Source organism: Gorilla gorilla, chromosome 8, assembly GCF_029281585.2.
Source record: "Gorilla gorilla gorilla isolate KB3781 chromosome 8, NHGRI_mGorGor1-v2.1_pri, whole genome shotgun sequence".
NCBI classification, from domain to species: domain Eukaryota; kingdom Metazoa; phylum Chordata; class Mammalia; order Primates; family Hominidae; genus Gorilla; species Gorilla gorilla.
The window spans coordinates 92,392,482-92,410,111 of record NC_073232.2 but is presented as its reverse complement, the minus strand read 5'-3'; the positions used below and the strand labels follow the sequence as shown (position 1 = coordinate 92,410,111).

The 17,630-nt window shown below is 42.8% G+C and overlaps 2 protein-coding genes across 3 annotated transcripts in view; both read left to right on the top strand.

Moving 5' to 3' along the window:
• Nucleotides 1–1,048: 1,048 nt before the first annotated feature.
• LOC101144382 (nuclear nucleic acid-binding protein C1D-like) lies at nucleotides 1,049–1,471 on the top strand. Its single transcript, XM_055352442.1, has one exon. It carries the CDS (start codon nucleotides 1,049–1,051, stop codon nucleotides 1,469–1,471), a length of 423 nt encoding a protein of 140 aa, XP_055208417.1.
• A 6,005-nt stretch (nucleotides 1,472–7,476) lies between these two features.
• SFTPD (surfactant protein D) overlaps nucleotides 7,477–17,630 on the top strand; it is a 78,390-nt gene continuing 68,236 nt past the window's right edge. The window contains exons 1-2 of one of the 2 annotated variants that reach the window (XM_055352438.2): nucleotides 7,477–7,598; nucleotides 8,348–8,502. In XM_055352438.2, coding sequence (XP_055208413.1) covers nucleotides 7,574–7,598; nucleotides 8,348–8,502 — 180 coding nt within the window. In that variant the 5' untranslated portion in view covers nucleotides 7,477–7,573. The remainder of the gene's footprint in view (nucleotides 7,599–8,347; nucleotides 8,503–17,630) is intronic. The other variant, XM_055352437.2, reaches the window with a different exon arrangement.

The following is a 17,630-nucleotide window of genomic DNA, read 5'->3' as shown; positions in this document are numbered from 1 at the left end:
CCAAAGTGCTGGCATTACAGGCATGGGCCACCGCGCCCAGTCCTGGTTCTGTGGCTCTGTTTTCTTGAAGATAGTTTCAACATCTCCATCTGCTTGCAGGGTTGGAATATCTCACGCCTCACTGGCGAGGGACAAATCTGTGATGTCCCTCTTACTCATTGAAACAAAGTGCCGTGCCTTACAATGGCCCTGAGACGATTGATTGATCTTCACTTTTAATTGAAAAGTACTTTAGGACATGGAAAAGTAAATCCAAAGAGGCTTTTCTTTTACCTTTCGTGCTTTTCTCTAAAAGTACAAATAATCTACCACTACTCAAGGATGAAGAAATATTTGGGTCACTCTACCTTTTCTTCCACATGTAGAAAACATTGGGACTTTATTTCTTTATATATATATACATATATATATTTATTTATTTTTTCCTGAGATGGGGTCTCGCTCTGTCTCCCAGGCTGGAGTGCAGTGGCAAGATTTCGGCTGACTGCAAACTCCACCTCCGGGGTTCAAGCGATTCTCTTGCCTCAGCCTCCCGAGTGGATGGGATTACATATATAACATATTTATATTATATATTTTACATATATATGTAGAACCCCTAGGTTAAAGCAATCTGCTGCCTTGGCCTCCTAAAATCTTGCAATCACAGGCTGAGCTACTGCACCTAGCCTGCGTCTTTATTTAGTTCAATTGTGTTTCCCTCTGTTTCTGCACATCACGTGACCACCTGAGCAAACATCTCCCCATGATCTTCGATGTGATAATGAATCTTGTCTTATTGGTGTACCTCTTTAGGCTTTGAGCCTGAGAGAATGACAAGCGTCCTTGAATATTTCATTTAGTAAATAAATTTTGTGCTCTTCTAATGTTCCAGAAATTTTACTTCTGTTGAAAAAAAGGCCATAAGATGCAATTATAACAAATGCATTTCTGGGAATGTAGAGAAATACTTTTAAAAGACTCAGTTCTAGATCCGGCACGTCATTGAAGTCTTCGTTGCCTGACCGCTTTCTAGGAGACTGGAGTCGAAGGCCGTGAGTCAGCCATAATGGCAGCTGAAGAAATTAATGACTATCCAGTAGAAATTCACGATTATTTGTCAGCATTTGCGAATTCCATTGATGCTGCGGATGAGATGCTGAAGAACATGATGTCTGTTTCTAGAAATGAGTTGTTGCAGAAGTTGGACCCACTTGAACAAGCAAAAGTGGATTTGGTTTCTGCATACACATTAAATTCAATGTTTTGGGTTTATTTGGCAACCCAAGGAGTGAATCCTAAGGAACATCCAGTAAAGCAGGAATTGGAAAGAATCAGAGTATATATGAACAGAGTCAAGGAATTAACAGACAAGAAAACGGCTGGCAAGCTGGACAGAGGTGCAGCTTCAAGATTTGTAAGAAATGCCCTCTGGGAACCAAAACCGAAAAATGCATCCAAAGTTGCCCATAAACGAAAAAGTAAAAGTTAACTTTTTGATTTTGATGTACACATATTCAAAAAGTACATCTTTTTTCCGACAAAATAATTCTGTGGCAGTGCAAGGTTTAAAAGTATTCCTTGTTGAATTAATATGTAAATTTACAGTAAATTTGTAAAGCTCAATACTTTCCTCTCCAAAGGTTGTTATCTTTATTGATTTGCACTATGAGGATTTTAACATTGTGATATATTTTATATTTACAATTTACCATCTCTAGTGAAGAGACTCTTATTTCTTTATATAGGTCAGTCTTGCAAGTACCATTTTCTAAGCAACTGTGAAATTTAAGTGAAATATTGTTTGTAAATATTTGTACTATTTTCAATGAAATCACACACTTATACTATCCACAGACACATATAAAATACTCAGTAAAGGCCATTTAATGTAGCTGATTAGATGTAGCTCCAGATACAATTAGTCAGTTCCCCAATTCACTGTCTATTTCTTCTTTCTCTTAATTATTTTGAGCTCATCAGTTGTAGCAAAAGTACACATTATTTTTCCTCTGTAGTAGTGTAGACAACTGAAATGATCTCTTGGTAGAAGTTTTAATCCAGTGACTGCTTTATTTTATTTTATTTTAGATTTGAAGTTTCATGTGCAGGTTAGTTACATGGATATATTTGCACATACTGCAAATCAATTGTCCTGAGGTTTGGGCTTTTATTGATCCTGTCACTCAAAAAGTGAACCTAGTATTCTATAGATAGTTTTTCAACTCTTCCCCCCTCCCTTCCTCCTCCTCTTTTGGAGTACCCAGTGTCTTTTGTTCTCATCTTTATGTCTGTGTGTACCCAGGGTTTAACTCCGAGTTACAAGGGAAAACATGCAATACTAGGTTTTCTGTTTCTGCATTAATTTTCTTAGAATAATGGTTTCTAGCTGCATCCATGTTGCTGCAAAGTCTGTGATTTAATTCTCTTTATGGCTGTGTAGTATTCCATGGTGTGTATGTACCACATTTTCTTTAACCAGTACACCACTGATGGGCACCTAGGTTGGTTTCATGTCTTTACTTTTGTGAATAGTGCTGTGATAAGCATACAAATGCAGGTGTCTTTTTGGTGGAATGATTTATTTTCCTTTAGGCGCATATCTAGTAGTGGGATTTCTGGGTTGAATGGTGATTCTATTTTTAGTTTTCTTGTTTGTTTGTTTGCTTACAACCGAGTTTCATTCTTGTCGTCCATGCTGGAGTGCAATGGTGCGATCTTGCCTCACTGCAACCTCAGCCTCCCGGGTTCAAGCAATTCTCCTGCCTCAGCCTCCCGAGTAGCTGGGATTACTGGCATGCACCATAATGCCCAGATAACTTTGTATTTTTAGTAGAGACACAGTTTCTCCATGTTGGTCAGGCTGGTCTCAAACTCCTGACTTCAGGTGATCTGCCCACCTCTACCTCCCAAAGTGCTGGGATTGCAGGGATGAGCCACCACGCCTGGCCAGAGCAGCCTCTTTCATCACATGCTTCCTGGGTCCCAAGTGGAAGTGCCCCTGCCTCATCTGCAACAGTGCATTGGGGAGGGGAGATGAGAGGCAAGAGATGACACCCTCTCCATGTCCATTCCCAGGCTCTTATGGTGACCCCTTCAGTGACTAGTGCTGTGGCCATGTTTCTTTTGTTCCAAAGGGGGCTTTGGTGGGCTGCACTCCCCCAACCTTGAGTGGACTGCACAGAGGGTTATGACACCAAGGGATCCGCAACTCCTCTGTGACCTCTCTCTGGTCCCCTGTGCTTGCTGGAGTCAAGTGGGTTGTGGGGTATGTCTGTGGGCAGTTAGGCAATGCAGTGGCACCAGTGGTGTACAACTGTTATGGTACCTGTGACCTGGGGTTTTCAGCCCTGCAAGTGACTATGAGGCCTGCCCAGCTCATGCTCTCCTGACCTGGTGAGTCTCCCTCTGGCATCCACACTGACAGCAGGCCCAACTGGCTAGGCTTGTTCTCAGCTGTCTGCATCCAGGTTGGTGAGCTATTCCAGGCATTCTCAGCCATGACACCCCATGGGAGAGAAGCCTTGGCTATCAGGCCATGCCCTTCCCAGTCCAGTCTTGCAAAGGGAGGGGCACCCAGCTCCCATGCTGGCACATGGACCCGCACAGCACTCTTCTCTGTGCAGTGCAGTGGAGGTGTGCTGTGGGTATCCTTCTGTGAGACTGGCCAGGTGGGCAGTCTTGGGAGGGGCTGGGAGGTAGTGGGAGTGAGGTGGTAGGGGGAGTGTGGTCCAGGTGCACCTCGGTCCCATGCTCAGTGCAAGACGAAGCGTCTTCGGAAATCAGCGTTTATGGTTGTGTTTTGCTACCACGGCACAGCTCAGTGAAGCCTTCTGTGCTTTGCTCAGGTTCAAGCTGTGCCTCTGCTTGTTCTCCAGGCGGCTCTCCCTGGAAGTCAAAATGTCTATGGGGATCGTGGGAACTCCTGTAGCTAGGATCACAGGGGTCCATGGAGGGAATGTGATGTCTGAAGTTCCTTCATCACCACCTCCTTAGATCTGGTCCAGGTCCGGGGACTGGTCCTGGCACCCGGCAACTCCAAGTAGGCTGTGAGCTTCCTCCCTCTAAAACCATGGTGTATGTGTGCCTCTCCATTGACCCTCAGTGTTTTCTGAAGAGCTGTTTGAATTGTGAAGGCTTACTCAATACTTTGGTTCCTCGTCATGGACGAAGTACCCTCCAGTGGCTTGTAGTTGTCCACATTGCACCTTTTTGCTTTAAAGCAATGGTGTGATGGCCATAACCCAGGTTTGAGTATATATATAGTTGTTGTTAGGATGTGGGCCTCCATGCTTTTATTTCCTTATTTAAAATGAGAAAAGATATCTGTATATCTGTAGGTTTTACCTTACAGTGACGTATTCTTTCTTTCTTTTTTTTTTTTTTTGAGATGGAGTCTTGCTCTGTCGCCCAGGCTGGAGTGCAGTGGCGTGATCTCAGCTTACTGTAAGCTCTCCCTCCCGGGTTCATGCCATTCTCCTACCTCAGCCTCCCTAGTAGCTGGTACTACAGGCGCCCGCCACCAGACCTGGCTAATTTTTTTGTATTTTTAGTTGAGACTGGATTTCACCGCATTTGCCAGGATGGTCTCTATCTCCTGACCTCGTGATCCGCCCGCCTCGGCCTCCAAAAGTGCTGAGATTACAGGCGTGAGCCACCGCGCCGGGCCAGTGATGTATTCTTTCTGTTCCATTTCCTTCGCACTCTTAAGCAAAATATTTCTTTCTGAACTCATTTCTTTCTTCATATGCCCTATGTATAATATATACCCTATGTATAATATGTACCATATGTACAATATATACCTTATGTACAGTACCAGCTAAGAGCAGGTGAGTCATTATCGTGATATTCTGCTTTCATTATTTTCCTCACTTCTGCCTTCCAGGTATTCACAACTGACATAGATTTACCAAAAATTTACCGTGGCATAAGATGGGCTGCCAGCTTTCTTTTTTCTTTCTTTCTTTCTTTCTTTTTTTTTTTTTTTGAGACGGAGTCTCTGTTGTCCAGCCTGGAGTGCAGTGGTGCTACCTTGGCTCACTGCAACCTCCACCTCCCAGGTTCAAGCAGTTCTCCGCCTCAGCCTCCTGAGTAGTTGGAACTGCAGGCATGTGCCACCATGCTAGGCTAATTTTTGTATTTTTAGTAGAGATGGGATTTCATCATGTTGGCTAGGCTGGTCTCAAGCTCCTGACCTCGTAATCTGCCCACCTCGGCCTCCCAAACTGTTGGAATTACAGGCATAAGCCACTGTGCCCAGCCCGTCTGCCATCTTTCTAGGATTCGAAAAAGTTTTGTATCACCCATGGCCTATCTCCAGAGACAAATCTACCCATATAAGTTTTCCTATTATGTCATTTTACCAAAATAAACAGTGGGATGATTGTATCCATCAGAGTATCAACCAAGAAAGGGAACTAGTATATATTTAGAGATTTGTTGCAAGGAACTGGCTTATGTGATTGTGGAGGATCACTTGAGAAAGTCCAAAGTCCATAGGAAAGGTTGGGCAAGAGCTGATCCTGTTGTTCATAGGCAGAATTTTTTTAATGGAAGACTCAGTTCTGCTTTGAAGGCCTTTTTTCCAACTGATTAATTCAATAATCAAGACCACTTATTTAAAGTCAACTGGGCCAGGCGTGGTGGCTCATACCTGTAATCCCAGCACTTTGGGAGGCTGAAGCGGGCAGATCTCCTGAGGTCAGGAGTTTGAGAGCAGCCTGGCCAACATGGCAAAACCCCGTCTCTACTAAATACAAAAATTAGCCAGGCATGTTGGCACGTGCCTGTAATTCCAGCTACAAAGGAGGTGGAGGTTGCAGGGAGCCGAGATCATGCCACTGTGCTCCAGCGTGGGCAACAGAGTGAGACTGTCCAAAAAAAAAAAAAAAAAAAAAGTCATCTGCTTTAGGTAGGATGCTGAGGAACATGACAAAACCAGTGAATCCATGAGCATGGGCCCATTGCTATACCTCACTTGCTAGGAAGTGAGCTCCGTGGTTGGAAGCAATGTTGTATGGAGTACCATGACAGCAGATAAGGCATTCTGTCAGTTTACAGATAATTCTTTTGGCTGAAGGATTGGGTGCAGGGAAGGCAAAAGCATATGCAGCGTGTCTATTCCAGTAAGAACAAACTTCATTCCTTCTACAATGGTAGTGGTCTAATGTAATTATTTTTCCTCTAGATATAGCTTATCACCCTGGGTGATGGTGCCACACTGGGGACTCAGTGTTAGCCTCTGATGTTTTCTGTAGGTTTGATTAGGAGTGTCCAATGGTGATAAATTGCCACATTTAGTGATGAACCCAGTGCCCTCTCTATTACTGGAACTGGTCATTAGTGCTTTTAAAGTTTTTTTTTTTTTTTGAGATGGAGTCTTGCTGTCACCCACGCTGGAGTGCAGTGGAGTGATCTTGGCTCACTGCAACCTCTGCCTCCCGGCTCAAGCGATTCTTCTGCCTCAGCCTCCTGAGTAGCTGGGATTACAGGTGCCCACACCACGCCTGGCTAATTTTTGTGTTTTTAGTAGAGACGGGGGTTTCACCGTGTTGGTCAGGCTGCTCTTGAACTCCTGAACTCGTGATTCACTCACCTTGGCCTCCCAAAGTGTTGGGATTACAGTCCTGAGCCACCGTGCCTGGCCAGTGCCCCTAAAGTTTATTTGATTAGAGAACCAATTTCAGAAACCCAGAATCAATTCAGAAAACTCATCTATAACATTCTTTGTTATACAGCCACTGACTGTACCAATATCTGTGTCAGTCAAAATTCAACCAGAGTAACAGAATCAGTTTTGAAGGAAACTGACTTACACAATTGTGGGGACTGACTAGGCAGGAAGGAAATTTGTAGGGAAAGGTAAGCTGACACTCTCAGGCAGGAGCTAAAGTTGCTCTCCAGTCCCACCCGCATTACAGTGAATAATCTGTTTTGGGTAAAGCCAATTGATTTTATATATTAATCACACATGCAAAATGCATTTATAGCAACACCTGCATTCATGTTTGATGGAAAAACTGCAAACCTTAGACTAGCTAACTTGACATATGGCCAGACCACCATATTGATGATGGAATAAAATAAGTTGCAGGAAAAGCTGAGGAGAATGTGAAAAGTACAAAGTAAAGCGAGACTCTCCATTCGTTAAATAACATGGACAAGTCAAAATAATTAAGAAATAAAAGAACCTGAACACAGAGAAGAAAATGCTTAAATATGTGGAAACTAGAGAGCAGAGAACCAAAGTCATATTTGGAAAAGTATCATGATAGATTCAAAATTACGTAGTAGAATCTGTACTTCTACTTAAAATTCATCTTACCCTTAATCTAATTACTTCAAAATCCTTTTAAGTGGTGTTAAATATTTAATGAAGGGATTCAGTAGAAAGGTATTTAAGAAATGGGTGTGGCCAGGCTCAGTGGCTCATGCCTGTAATCCCAGCACTTTGGGTGGCCAGGTGGGTGGATCACCTGAGGTCAGGATTTGGAGAGATGGGTGGGCCACCCTGAGTTTTCTTGTATCTTTTGTCTCTGGCAGTTGTTCTGTGAAGCCACTGGATTCTGGAATCCAGGCCACTCTTCCCAGTATGGATTTGGCCAAAAGTTCAAATGGTAAGTTCCTATCAGCCTGCTGGCTGTTCTCTGTGTTGATGCCAAAGGGCTTGTTTGTTTTCTAGAGTTTATGAAAGTTTAAATCACGGCTGGGAGCAGTGGCTCATGCCTGTAATCCCATCACTTTTGGAGGCCGAGGTGGGAGGATCACCTGAGGTCAGGAGTTCGAGACCAGCTTGGCCAACATGGTGAAACCTCATCTCTACTAAAAATACAAAAATCAGCTGGGCGTGGTGATGGGCACCTGTAATCCCAGTTACTTTGGAGGCTGAGGCAGGATAATTGCTTGAACCCAGGAGGTGGAGGTTGCAGTGAGCCGAGATCACACATTTCAGTCCAGCCTGGGTGACAGAGAAAGACTCTGTCTCAAAAAAAAAAAAAAAAAAGTTGAAATCATGAAACCATGATTAGAAGGATGTGTTTTAACCTTTTAGTTTTTTACATGATATTTACCTGTTTTATTAATTTTACGCATTTTTCTAATTCTGTTGCTTCCTATTTTCTTGCATGTACTATTGTGGAATTTCTGTAAGCTTTTGCTCTGTATACTTAGATGATTGCCTATCATATTTCCTAAAAGATGAATTTACACTTATATGTATCCTTACTAGCATGACTTAAGATATGTTGCTAAAGTAAAAACATAGAGTCATCAATGGATATATTGGCCTTCCGTCTGAAATAATGCCAGCAATTTTAATCTATAAGCACATTCTTCATACTCTTTTATTCCTTTGTGTCTTTGCTAGGCTCACTAGAAAGAGAGGCCCGGCGAAAGAGGATTGTTTTGAACCAGAGTCAAAAAGATACCCTCCAGGCATGGTTTGAAAAGAATCCCTATCCTGGTATAGCTGCCAGGGATCAACTGGCCAAAGAAATTGGCATTCCAGAGCCTAGAATTCAGGTAGACATTTGGTTTCTATTTATTTTCTTTCAAAGTTAAGTAAAGAGAAAAGCTAGGCTAAGCACTTTCAAGCAATTCTCTTAGGTCTCTATTTTGCCATGAAGTTTATTCCTGTTATGTAGTGAAAAAAATAAAACAAGAGCAATAACTCTGTGTATATCTCTTTTTTTTTTTTCTTTCTGAGACAGGATGTCACTCTGTTGCTCAGACTGGAGTGTAATGGCTCAATCACAGCTCACTGCAGCCTCGACTTCCTGGGCTCAATCAGTCCTCCCATTTCAGCCTTCTGCGTAGCTGGGACTACAGGCACGAGCCACCATGACCGACTAATTTTTTTTTTTTTTTGAGACTGAGTCTTACTCTGTTGTCCAGGCTGGAATGCAGTGGCACAATCTCAGCTCACTGCAGCCTCCACCTCTGGGGTTCAAACGATTCTGCTGCCTCAGCCTCCTGAGTAGTTGGGACTACAGGCATGCACCACCACGCCTGGCTAATTTTCATATTTTTAGTAGATAGGGCTTCGCCATGTTGGCCAGGCTGGTCTGGAACTCCTGACCTCAGGTGATCCACCTGCCTCGGCCTCCCAAAGTGTTGGGATTACAGGTGTGAGCCACTGCACCCGGTCCCAGCTAATTTTAAAAAGTTTTTGTATAGATATGGTCTTGTCATCTTGCCCAGGCTAGTCTGAAACTCCTGGGCTCAAGCAATCTTCCCACCTCAGTTTCCCAAAGTGCTGAGGTTATAGGTGTGAGCCACCACATCTGGCCCTAATTTTTTTAAAGCTAATATCCCTAATTTGATTCATACACAAGAAATTCTATATTGAATTATTTTGAATAAAATTATTGATGCAATAATTAAACTAAGATAATTTTTTAACTTATTAAAGAGATAAGGCATATAATTGTCCCAAGTGAGATGGTATTTAAACCAATGAAGATAAGTGGATATGTCTTTTTAGGGGTAAAAATTGAGTTCAGGTGTTAGCATCTAATATACAGTCTCTGATTAATTGGTTATAATGACTTCAATTTTTGAAAATGCTCAAGAGGATAAAATTTTCTTATGTTTTTAATTGCCTGATGGGTTCGTCCTGCCTACTGTGCAGATGAAACCAATCAACTGAGACCAAGGCATTGCAATAGAGAATTTAATTGACATGAGGTTGGCCTCACCATGTGGAGAAGTAGTTGTTACTTAAATCAACCTCCCTGAAAATTCAGAGGCTAGGATTTTTCAAGGATAGTTTGGCAGGTAAGGGAACGGATGTACCTGATTAGGTGGGGATGTAATCATACGGGTGTGGAATATGGTCCTCCTGTGCTGAGTCTGCATCTGGGTGGGCCCACAGGGTGGCTGGCAGTCTGGGTGGAGCTATCAGTTGTCAGAAGTGCAAAAACCCGTAAGACATCTCAAAAGGCCAATCTTAGGTTCTACAATAGTGATGTTATCTGGAGGAGTAATGGGGCAAATTGTGACCTGTGGAATAATGGCTGGTAATCCTTTAGGCCTCCACATCAGCAGAATTCAGGCTCCTATATCCTCCTATCCTGGTGGTCTTTCATTAGCTTTACAAAGGCAGTTTTGGAGAAGGGCTATTATCATTTAAACTATAAACTAAATGTCTCCCAAAGTTAGCTTCGCCCAAGCCCAGGAATGCCTAGGGATAGTTTGGAGGTTAAAGGTAAACTGGGCTGGGTGTAGTGGCATGCACCTGTAGTCTCAGATACTTGGGAGGTTGAGGCAGGAGAGTAGCCTGAGCCCGGGAGGTGGAGGTTGCAGTGAGCCAATATTGCACCACTACACACTAGCCTGGGCCGCAAAGCAAGACCCTGTCTCAAAAGTAGATAAATTAATTAACAAAGGCAAGGTGGGGGCTGGTTAGTTCAGATCTCTTCCACTGTCATAATTTTCTCACTGTTATAACTTTTGCAAAGGCAGTTTCATGTTTAGATGATCTGTTCTGGGTATGGGAGATAGGGTTTACTCAAATTCTGGTAATAAAATTGCTGCATGTGAGAAGACCTGGTGATTGGCTGCCTGAGAGGTACTGAGCTCGTTGGAACCTATGGTGAGAAGGAAAGGCCAGGAAACAATGCAAGGTGCTGTTAGCTCTCATATGGTGTTCATAAAGGCGTTCATTAGTTTAGATTCCAGCTGTGTGTAAGACTTTTTATCTAAAAATATTTTGATTAATTAATTTAGATAACAGATATAGGCTTTGAGCACAATGCTTGGGAATTAAAAGCAGATCAATAGTGCCGATGAAAAGAGTTAAACTGTAAAATATTTTGTATTTTTTTGTTTTGTATTTTTCATTTTTTGAGATGGAGTTTTTGCTCTGTTGCTCAGGCTGGAGTGCAGTGGCACGATCTTGGCTCACTGCAACCTCCACCTCCTAGATTCAAGCAATTCTCCTGCCTCAACCTCCCGAGTAGCTGGGATTGCAGGTGCCCGCCACCAGGCCCATCTCTACTAAAAATACAAAAAATTAGCCAGGTGTTGTGGTGCCCACCTGTAATCCCAGCTACTCGGGAGGCTGAGGCACGAGAATTGCTTGAACCCAGGAGGCGGAGGTTGCAGTGAGCCTAGATGGCACCATTGCACTCCAGCCTCGACGAGAGAGCAAGACTTCATCCAAAAAAAAAAAACGACAATAAATAAATATATAAATACATAAACAAAAGATAAAAAATAAAATAATGCATTTTAATTAGCATGTAATGAGCAGTGAGGATGATCGGAGATCACTTTCGAGACCATCTTGGTTTTGGTTGGCTTCTTTACTGCAGGCTATTCTATCAGCAAGGTCTTCGTGACCTGTATCTTGTGCTGACTTCCATCTCTCATCCTGTGACTGAGAATGACTGACTACCTGGGAATGCAGCCCAGTAGGTCTCAGCCTCATTTTAACCAGCCCCTATTCCAGATGGAGTCACTCTGGTTCAAACATCTCAGACAACAGGAGAAACGACATACAGATTTATTTAACGTGTACACAGGAGTCTTCAGAATGAAGACCCAACTTCCCAAAGAGTTACAGAAACTTATATACCATCTTGAGGCCACTAAAAAATATAGACTTGGAGCATGGTCCGAAACAAGTAAATCAGGTTTAGTGGCAAGACAGGTTAAGAGAGAGAAAGGAAGAAGGTGGACTAGCAAAGTTGGCCTTGTTATATGGATGATACCTCCCTCAAAGAGAATAGATGGTAAGCCGTTGTTTTTTGTTTTGTTTTGAGACAAGACTGCCATCTGTCACCCAGGCTGGAGTGCAGTGGTGTGATCCTTGCTTACTGCAGCCTTGACCTCCCAGGTTCAATCAATCTGCCCACCTCAGCTTCCTGAGTAGCTGGGACTACAGGTGCATGCCAGCACACCTGGCCAGTTTTTTTTTTTTTTTTTCTTTGTAGAGATGAGGTTTTGCCATATTGCCCAGGCTGGTCTCAAACTCCTGAGCTCAAGTGATCAGCTTGCCTTGGCCTCCCAAAGTGCTAGCATTATAGGAATGAGCCATGGCACCCAGCGGTAAATGTTTCTTTTCAGACTTTTAAAGGTGTCAGACTTGGCTGGGCGCGGTGGCTCATGCCTGTAATCCCAGCACTTTGGGAGGCAGAGGTGGGCAGATCTGCTCCCATTCCTCCTTCCAAGTTTTTCAGCAGCAAACAGTCCTTTGTACTGGCTTTTCTCCCATTCTACATGTCCTTTGTTCCTTGGGATCCCCCTGGGAGCTGCATGAGCCAGGGACCAGGGGTCATGATGCTTCAGCCTACCCAGGGTGTGCAGGGAGAGAGCTCTCACTCTCCTTTGACACTTAGAAGTCCTGTGTCAATAGTACCAATTCTATGAGTGGGGCTGTCACATATGCAGACTCCTTTCTGACCCCCATACCAAGGAAGATGCCAAGGTGACAAGGGGAACAAGCACACTGGCCTGGTAGTGCTGCCCTTTAAGAATCTGGCTCAGCCTCAGCCTGGTGACCCTAAGCAGCAATGGCACGGTCTGGGTCAGCAAGACACGGCTCTCTCTATGCAATGCTGGAATGAGTGTCTCCAGTCTCTTATTGCTGATGGGAACCTTGTAAAAGGACCTGCATATCCTGGACAAACTGAGACACGGGTGGCAGCACAGGCCCCACCCCTTTTAAAGCCATCACACTACTTGACTGACCATACCAGCACTATGGATAAACTTCAAGCTTTTTAGGTTAACTTCTGTCTGCCACCGATTCTCAGGAAAAGATATCATCTTTCTAAGCAGATGACAGTCCATGACATGAATAACCTCTTAGTGAAGATTTTCAGATTCTGCTTCACATGCTGGGAAGCTCGCCAAGGCTTTAGATTTAGGAGGAGGATTTTTTTTTTTTATTATGACCTCGATCCAGGCCTCCTTTCCTTGGATGCAAAATTAGTGTGATATAAACTAAAATGAACAACAAGCACATCATGGTACTGGTGAAAGAAGTGCCTACCATTTTGAAGCCCAAGGGGGAGTGCTTATTTTTTAATTTTTAATTGTAAAAATAAAATATTTAATTTACAATCTTGACAATTACTAAGTGTACAGTTTGGTAATGTTAATTATATTCACATTGTTGTGCAATAGATAGCTGTAAGTTTTTTTATTTTTTATTTTTGTTTGAGACAGTCTCGCTCTGTCACCCTGGCTGGAGTGCAGTGGTGTGATCTCAGCTTGTTGCAATCTCTGCCTCCCGGGTTCAAGCGATTCTCCTGCTTCAGCCTCCGAAGTAGCTGGGACAACAGGCGTGTGCCACCACGCCTGGCTAATTTTTTGTATTTTTAGTAGAGACAGGGTTTTGTCATGTCGTCCAGGCTGGTCTCGAACTCCTGACCTCAGGTGATCTGCCCACCTCGGCCTCCCAAAGTGCTGGGATTACAGGTGTGAGCCACCACACCCAGCCAGTTAAAGCCTCATTTAATCATAGTTACTTCTTTAAAGGTCTTATCTGCAAATACAATCCTGTTGAGGTTGGGACTTCAACACGTGAATTTGGGAGGGACACAATTTGGTCTGTAACGCTCTTATTTACAACTCCTGATTTCCCCTTTTCCTATCCCCTGCCAATCACCATTCTACTTTCTGTTCTGATGAGTTTGATTGCTTTACATACCTCACATAAGTAGAATCATACAGCATTTACTTTAGGTAACTGGCTTATTTCACTTGGTATAATATCCTCAAGGTTCTACGTGGCCTGTGATGGGATTTCCTTTGTTAAAGGCTGAATAATATTCCATTTAACGTATATGCCACATTTTGTTTATCCATTCATGTATCAATGGACATTTGGGTTGCTTCTCTTGGCTATCATGAATAATGCTGCAATGAACATGGGTGTACAAATATGTCTTTGAGATCCTACTTTTAATTCTATTGGCATATACCCAGAAGTGGGATTGCTGGACATGGTAATTCCATTTTTCGTTGTTTGAGGAAGCTTTCTAATGTTTCTCATAGCAGCTGTACCATTTTACATTCCCACCAGCAGTGTACAAGAATTCTCACTTATCTACATCCTCATCAACATGTGTCACTTTTTGTTGCTTTGATAGTGGCCATCCTCATGGGTGTCAGGTGATATCTCACTGTGCTTTTGATTTGCAATTCTCTAATGATTAGGGATGTTAAGCATTGTTTGACATGTATGCCTTTTTTGGATAAATGTCTATTTAAGTTATTTGTTCATTGTTCAATCGAGTTTTTTGTTGAGTTATAGGAATTCTTATATATTATGTGACTTATATTATTTTTTGAGACAGGGTCTTACTCCATGCCCAGGCTGGAGTGATGTGGTGCAATCTTGGTTCACTGCAGCCTCAACCTCTTTGAGCTCAGGTGACCCTCCCACCTCAGCTTCCCAAGTAGCAGGGACTACAGGTGTGTGTCACCATGCCTGGCTATTTTTTGTATTTTTCACAGAGACAGGGTTTTGTCATGTTGGCCAGGCTGATCTAGAACTCCTGGGCTCAAGTGATCTCCCCACTTCGGCCTCTCAAAGTGCTGGGACTATAGGTGTGAGCCATGGTGCCCAGTTGGAATTCTTTATATATTCTTGATATTAACCCCTTATCAGATATAATTTGCAAACATTTTCTCCCATCCCATAACTTGCCTTTCACTTTGTGTTCTTTGATCCGCATGGGGTTTAACATTGGATATGGTCCTATTTGTCTATTTTTGCTTTTGTTGCCTGAGCTTTTAGTGTCAATCCAAAAAATCATGGACTATTTAACCTCATGAAGCTTTTCCCTTATGATTTCTTTTTATTTTATTTATTTATTTATTTTTATTTATAGAGGTGAGGTCTCCCTATGTTGCCCAGGCTGGTCTTGAACTCCTGGACTCAAGCCATCCTCCTGCCTTGGCCTCCCAAAATGTTGGGATTATTGGTGTGAACCACCATGCCTGGCCTCCCTTATGATTTCTTTTTCCCCCTTTTCAAATGAGGATAAGCCACCCTCCCTTATGATTTCTTATAGGAGTTTTATACTTTTAGGTCTAACTCATAATGAATGGAAGATTTAAATGCAAGGCTTCAAAGTATAATATGAGGCCGGGCGTGGTGGCTCATGCCTGTAATCCCATCACTTTGGGAGGCTGAAGCGGGAGGGTCACTTGAGGTCAGGGGTTCGAGACTAGCCAGTTTGAGACCAAAATTAGCTGGGTGTAGTGTCACATGTCTTTAATCTCAGCTACTTGGGAGGCTGAGGCAGGAGATTCACGTGAACCTGGGAAGTGGAGGTTGTGGTGAGATGAGATTGCGCCATTGCACTCTAGCCTGGACAACAAGAGGAACACTCCATCAAAAAAAAAGTATAATATGAAATTTATAAGATGAAAATTAGCTCAAAATGAATGGAATATTTAAATGTAAATTTTCATATATGGTGTAAGGTAAGGATCCAACTTCATTATTTCGCATGTAAGTATTCAATTTTCCCAACTCTATATCTTGAAGACACTGTCCTTTCTACATTGTATGATCTTGGTCCTCTTGTTGAAGACCATTCGACTACATTTTCCTGAGTTTATTTCTGATCTCTGTATTCTGTTTTATTGGTCTATATGTTTGCCTTTATGCCAGTACCATACTCTGTTGGTTACTATCAATTTATAATTAGTTTTGAAATCAGAAATTGTGAGATCTCCAAATTTGTTCTTCTGTTTCAAGATTGTTTTGGCTATTTTGCTTTTCTCTGAGATTCCATAGGAATTTTGTTTTTGTTTTATTGAGATAGTCTCACTCAACTCACAATTGCCCAGGCTGGAGTGCACTGGCACCATCTTGGTTCACTGCAACCTCAGCCTCCCAGGTTCAAGTGATTCCCCTGCCTTAGCCTCCCAAGTAGCTGGGATTACAGGCATGCGCCACCACACCCAGCTAATTTTTGTATTTTTAGTAGAGGTGGGGTTTCACCATGTTGGCCAGGCTGGTCTCGAACTCCTGACCTCAAGTGATCCACCTGCCTTGGCCTCCCAAAGTGCTGGGATTACAGGTGTGAGCCACTGCACTGGGCCCAGATTCCATAGGAATTTTAAGGTAGTTTTTCCTATTTCTATAAAATGCTATTGAAATTTTGATAGGGATTGCATTTAATCTATAGGTTTTAAATAGTATGAGAATCTTAGCAATATTAAATCTTGAAAATCATGAACACAAGATTGCTTTCATTTATTTGTGTTTTGTTAAATTTGGCTCAACGTTATGAAATTTTGAGTATACAAGCCTTTTGCCTCCTTGGTTAAGTTTATTCTTAAATATTTTATTTCTTTTAATGCTTTTTTTTTCGATATATAGGTAAGCCCAGCTGTGTGATGCTTTCATAATGGGATTGTTTTCTTCTTTTTCAGATTTTTTTTTTTTTTTTTTTTTGAGACAGAGTCTCGCTTTGTCGCCCATGCTGGAGTGCAGTGGCATGATCTCGGCTCACTGCAAGCTCTGCCTCCTGGGTTCACGCCATTCTCCTGCCTTAGCGTCCCGAGCAGCTGGGACTACAGGCACACACCACCACGCCCAGCTAATTTTTCGTATTTTTAGTAGAGACAGGGTTTCACCCTGTTAGCCAGGATGGTCTTGATCTCCTGACCTCATGATCCACCTGCCTCAGCCTCCCAAAGTGCTGGGATTACAGGCGTGAGCCACTGTGCCTGGCTTTTTTTTTTTTTTTTTTTTTTTGAGACAGAGTCTCACTCTGTCTTGCCCAGGCTGAAGTACAATGGCACCATCTTGGCTCACCACAACCTCTGCCTCCCAGGTTTAAGCAATTTTCCTGCCTCAGCCTCCTGAGTAGCTGGCATTACAGGCATGCACCACCATGTGTGGCTAATTTTTGTATTTTTAGTAGAGATGGGGTTTCACCATGTTGGTCAGGCTGGTCTCAAACTCCTGACCTCATGATCCGCCGCCTCAGCCTCCCAAAGTGCTGGAATTACAGACATGAGCCACTGCACCTGGCTACTCAGATTGTTAATTGTTAATGTATAGAAACACATTTGATCTTTGTATGCTGATTTTTTTTTAAATCCTGTAACTTTGATGAATTTATTCATTATTTCTAATAGCTTTGTTTAGGTTTTCCTATTTATGAGACCACATCATCCATAAACAGATAATTTTACTTCTTCCTTTCCAATTTGGATGCCTTTTTTCTTTTTCTTGTCTAATTGCTCTGGCTCGGGCTTCCAGTCTATCTTGAATAGAAGTGGCAAGAGTGGACATCCTCGCTTTTCCTTACCTGAGAGGAAAAGCTTTTAGTTTTTCACTGTTGAATATGATGTTAGCTGTGTATTTTTTTTTTTTTTTTTTTTTTTTGAGACAGAGTCTTGCTCTGTTGCCCAGGATGGAGTGCAGTGGTGCGATCTGGGCTCACCTAACCTCTGCCTCCCAGGTTCAAGTGATTCTCCTGCCTCAGCCTCCTTAGTAGTTGGGACTACAGGCACACACCACCATGCCCATCTAATTTTTTTGTATTTTCAGTAGAGACAGGGTTTCACTATGTTGGCCAGGCTGGTCTCAAACTCCTGACCTCGTGATCCACCCGCCTCAGTCTCCCGAAGTTTCGGGATTAGAGATATGAGCCACTGCGCCTGGCCTAGCTGTGGAT

Coding starts and splice junctions, on each gene's coding strand:
- LOC101144382 (XM_055352442.1), top strand. CDS start 1,049: ATGGCAGCTGAAGAAATTAATGACTATCCAGTAGAAATTCACGATTAT.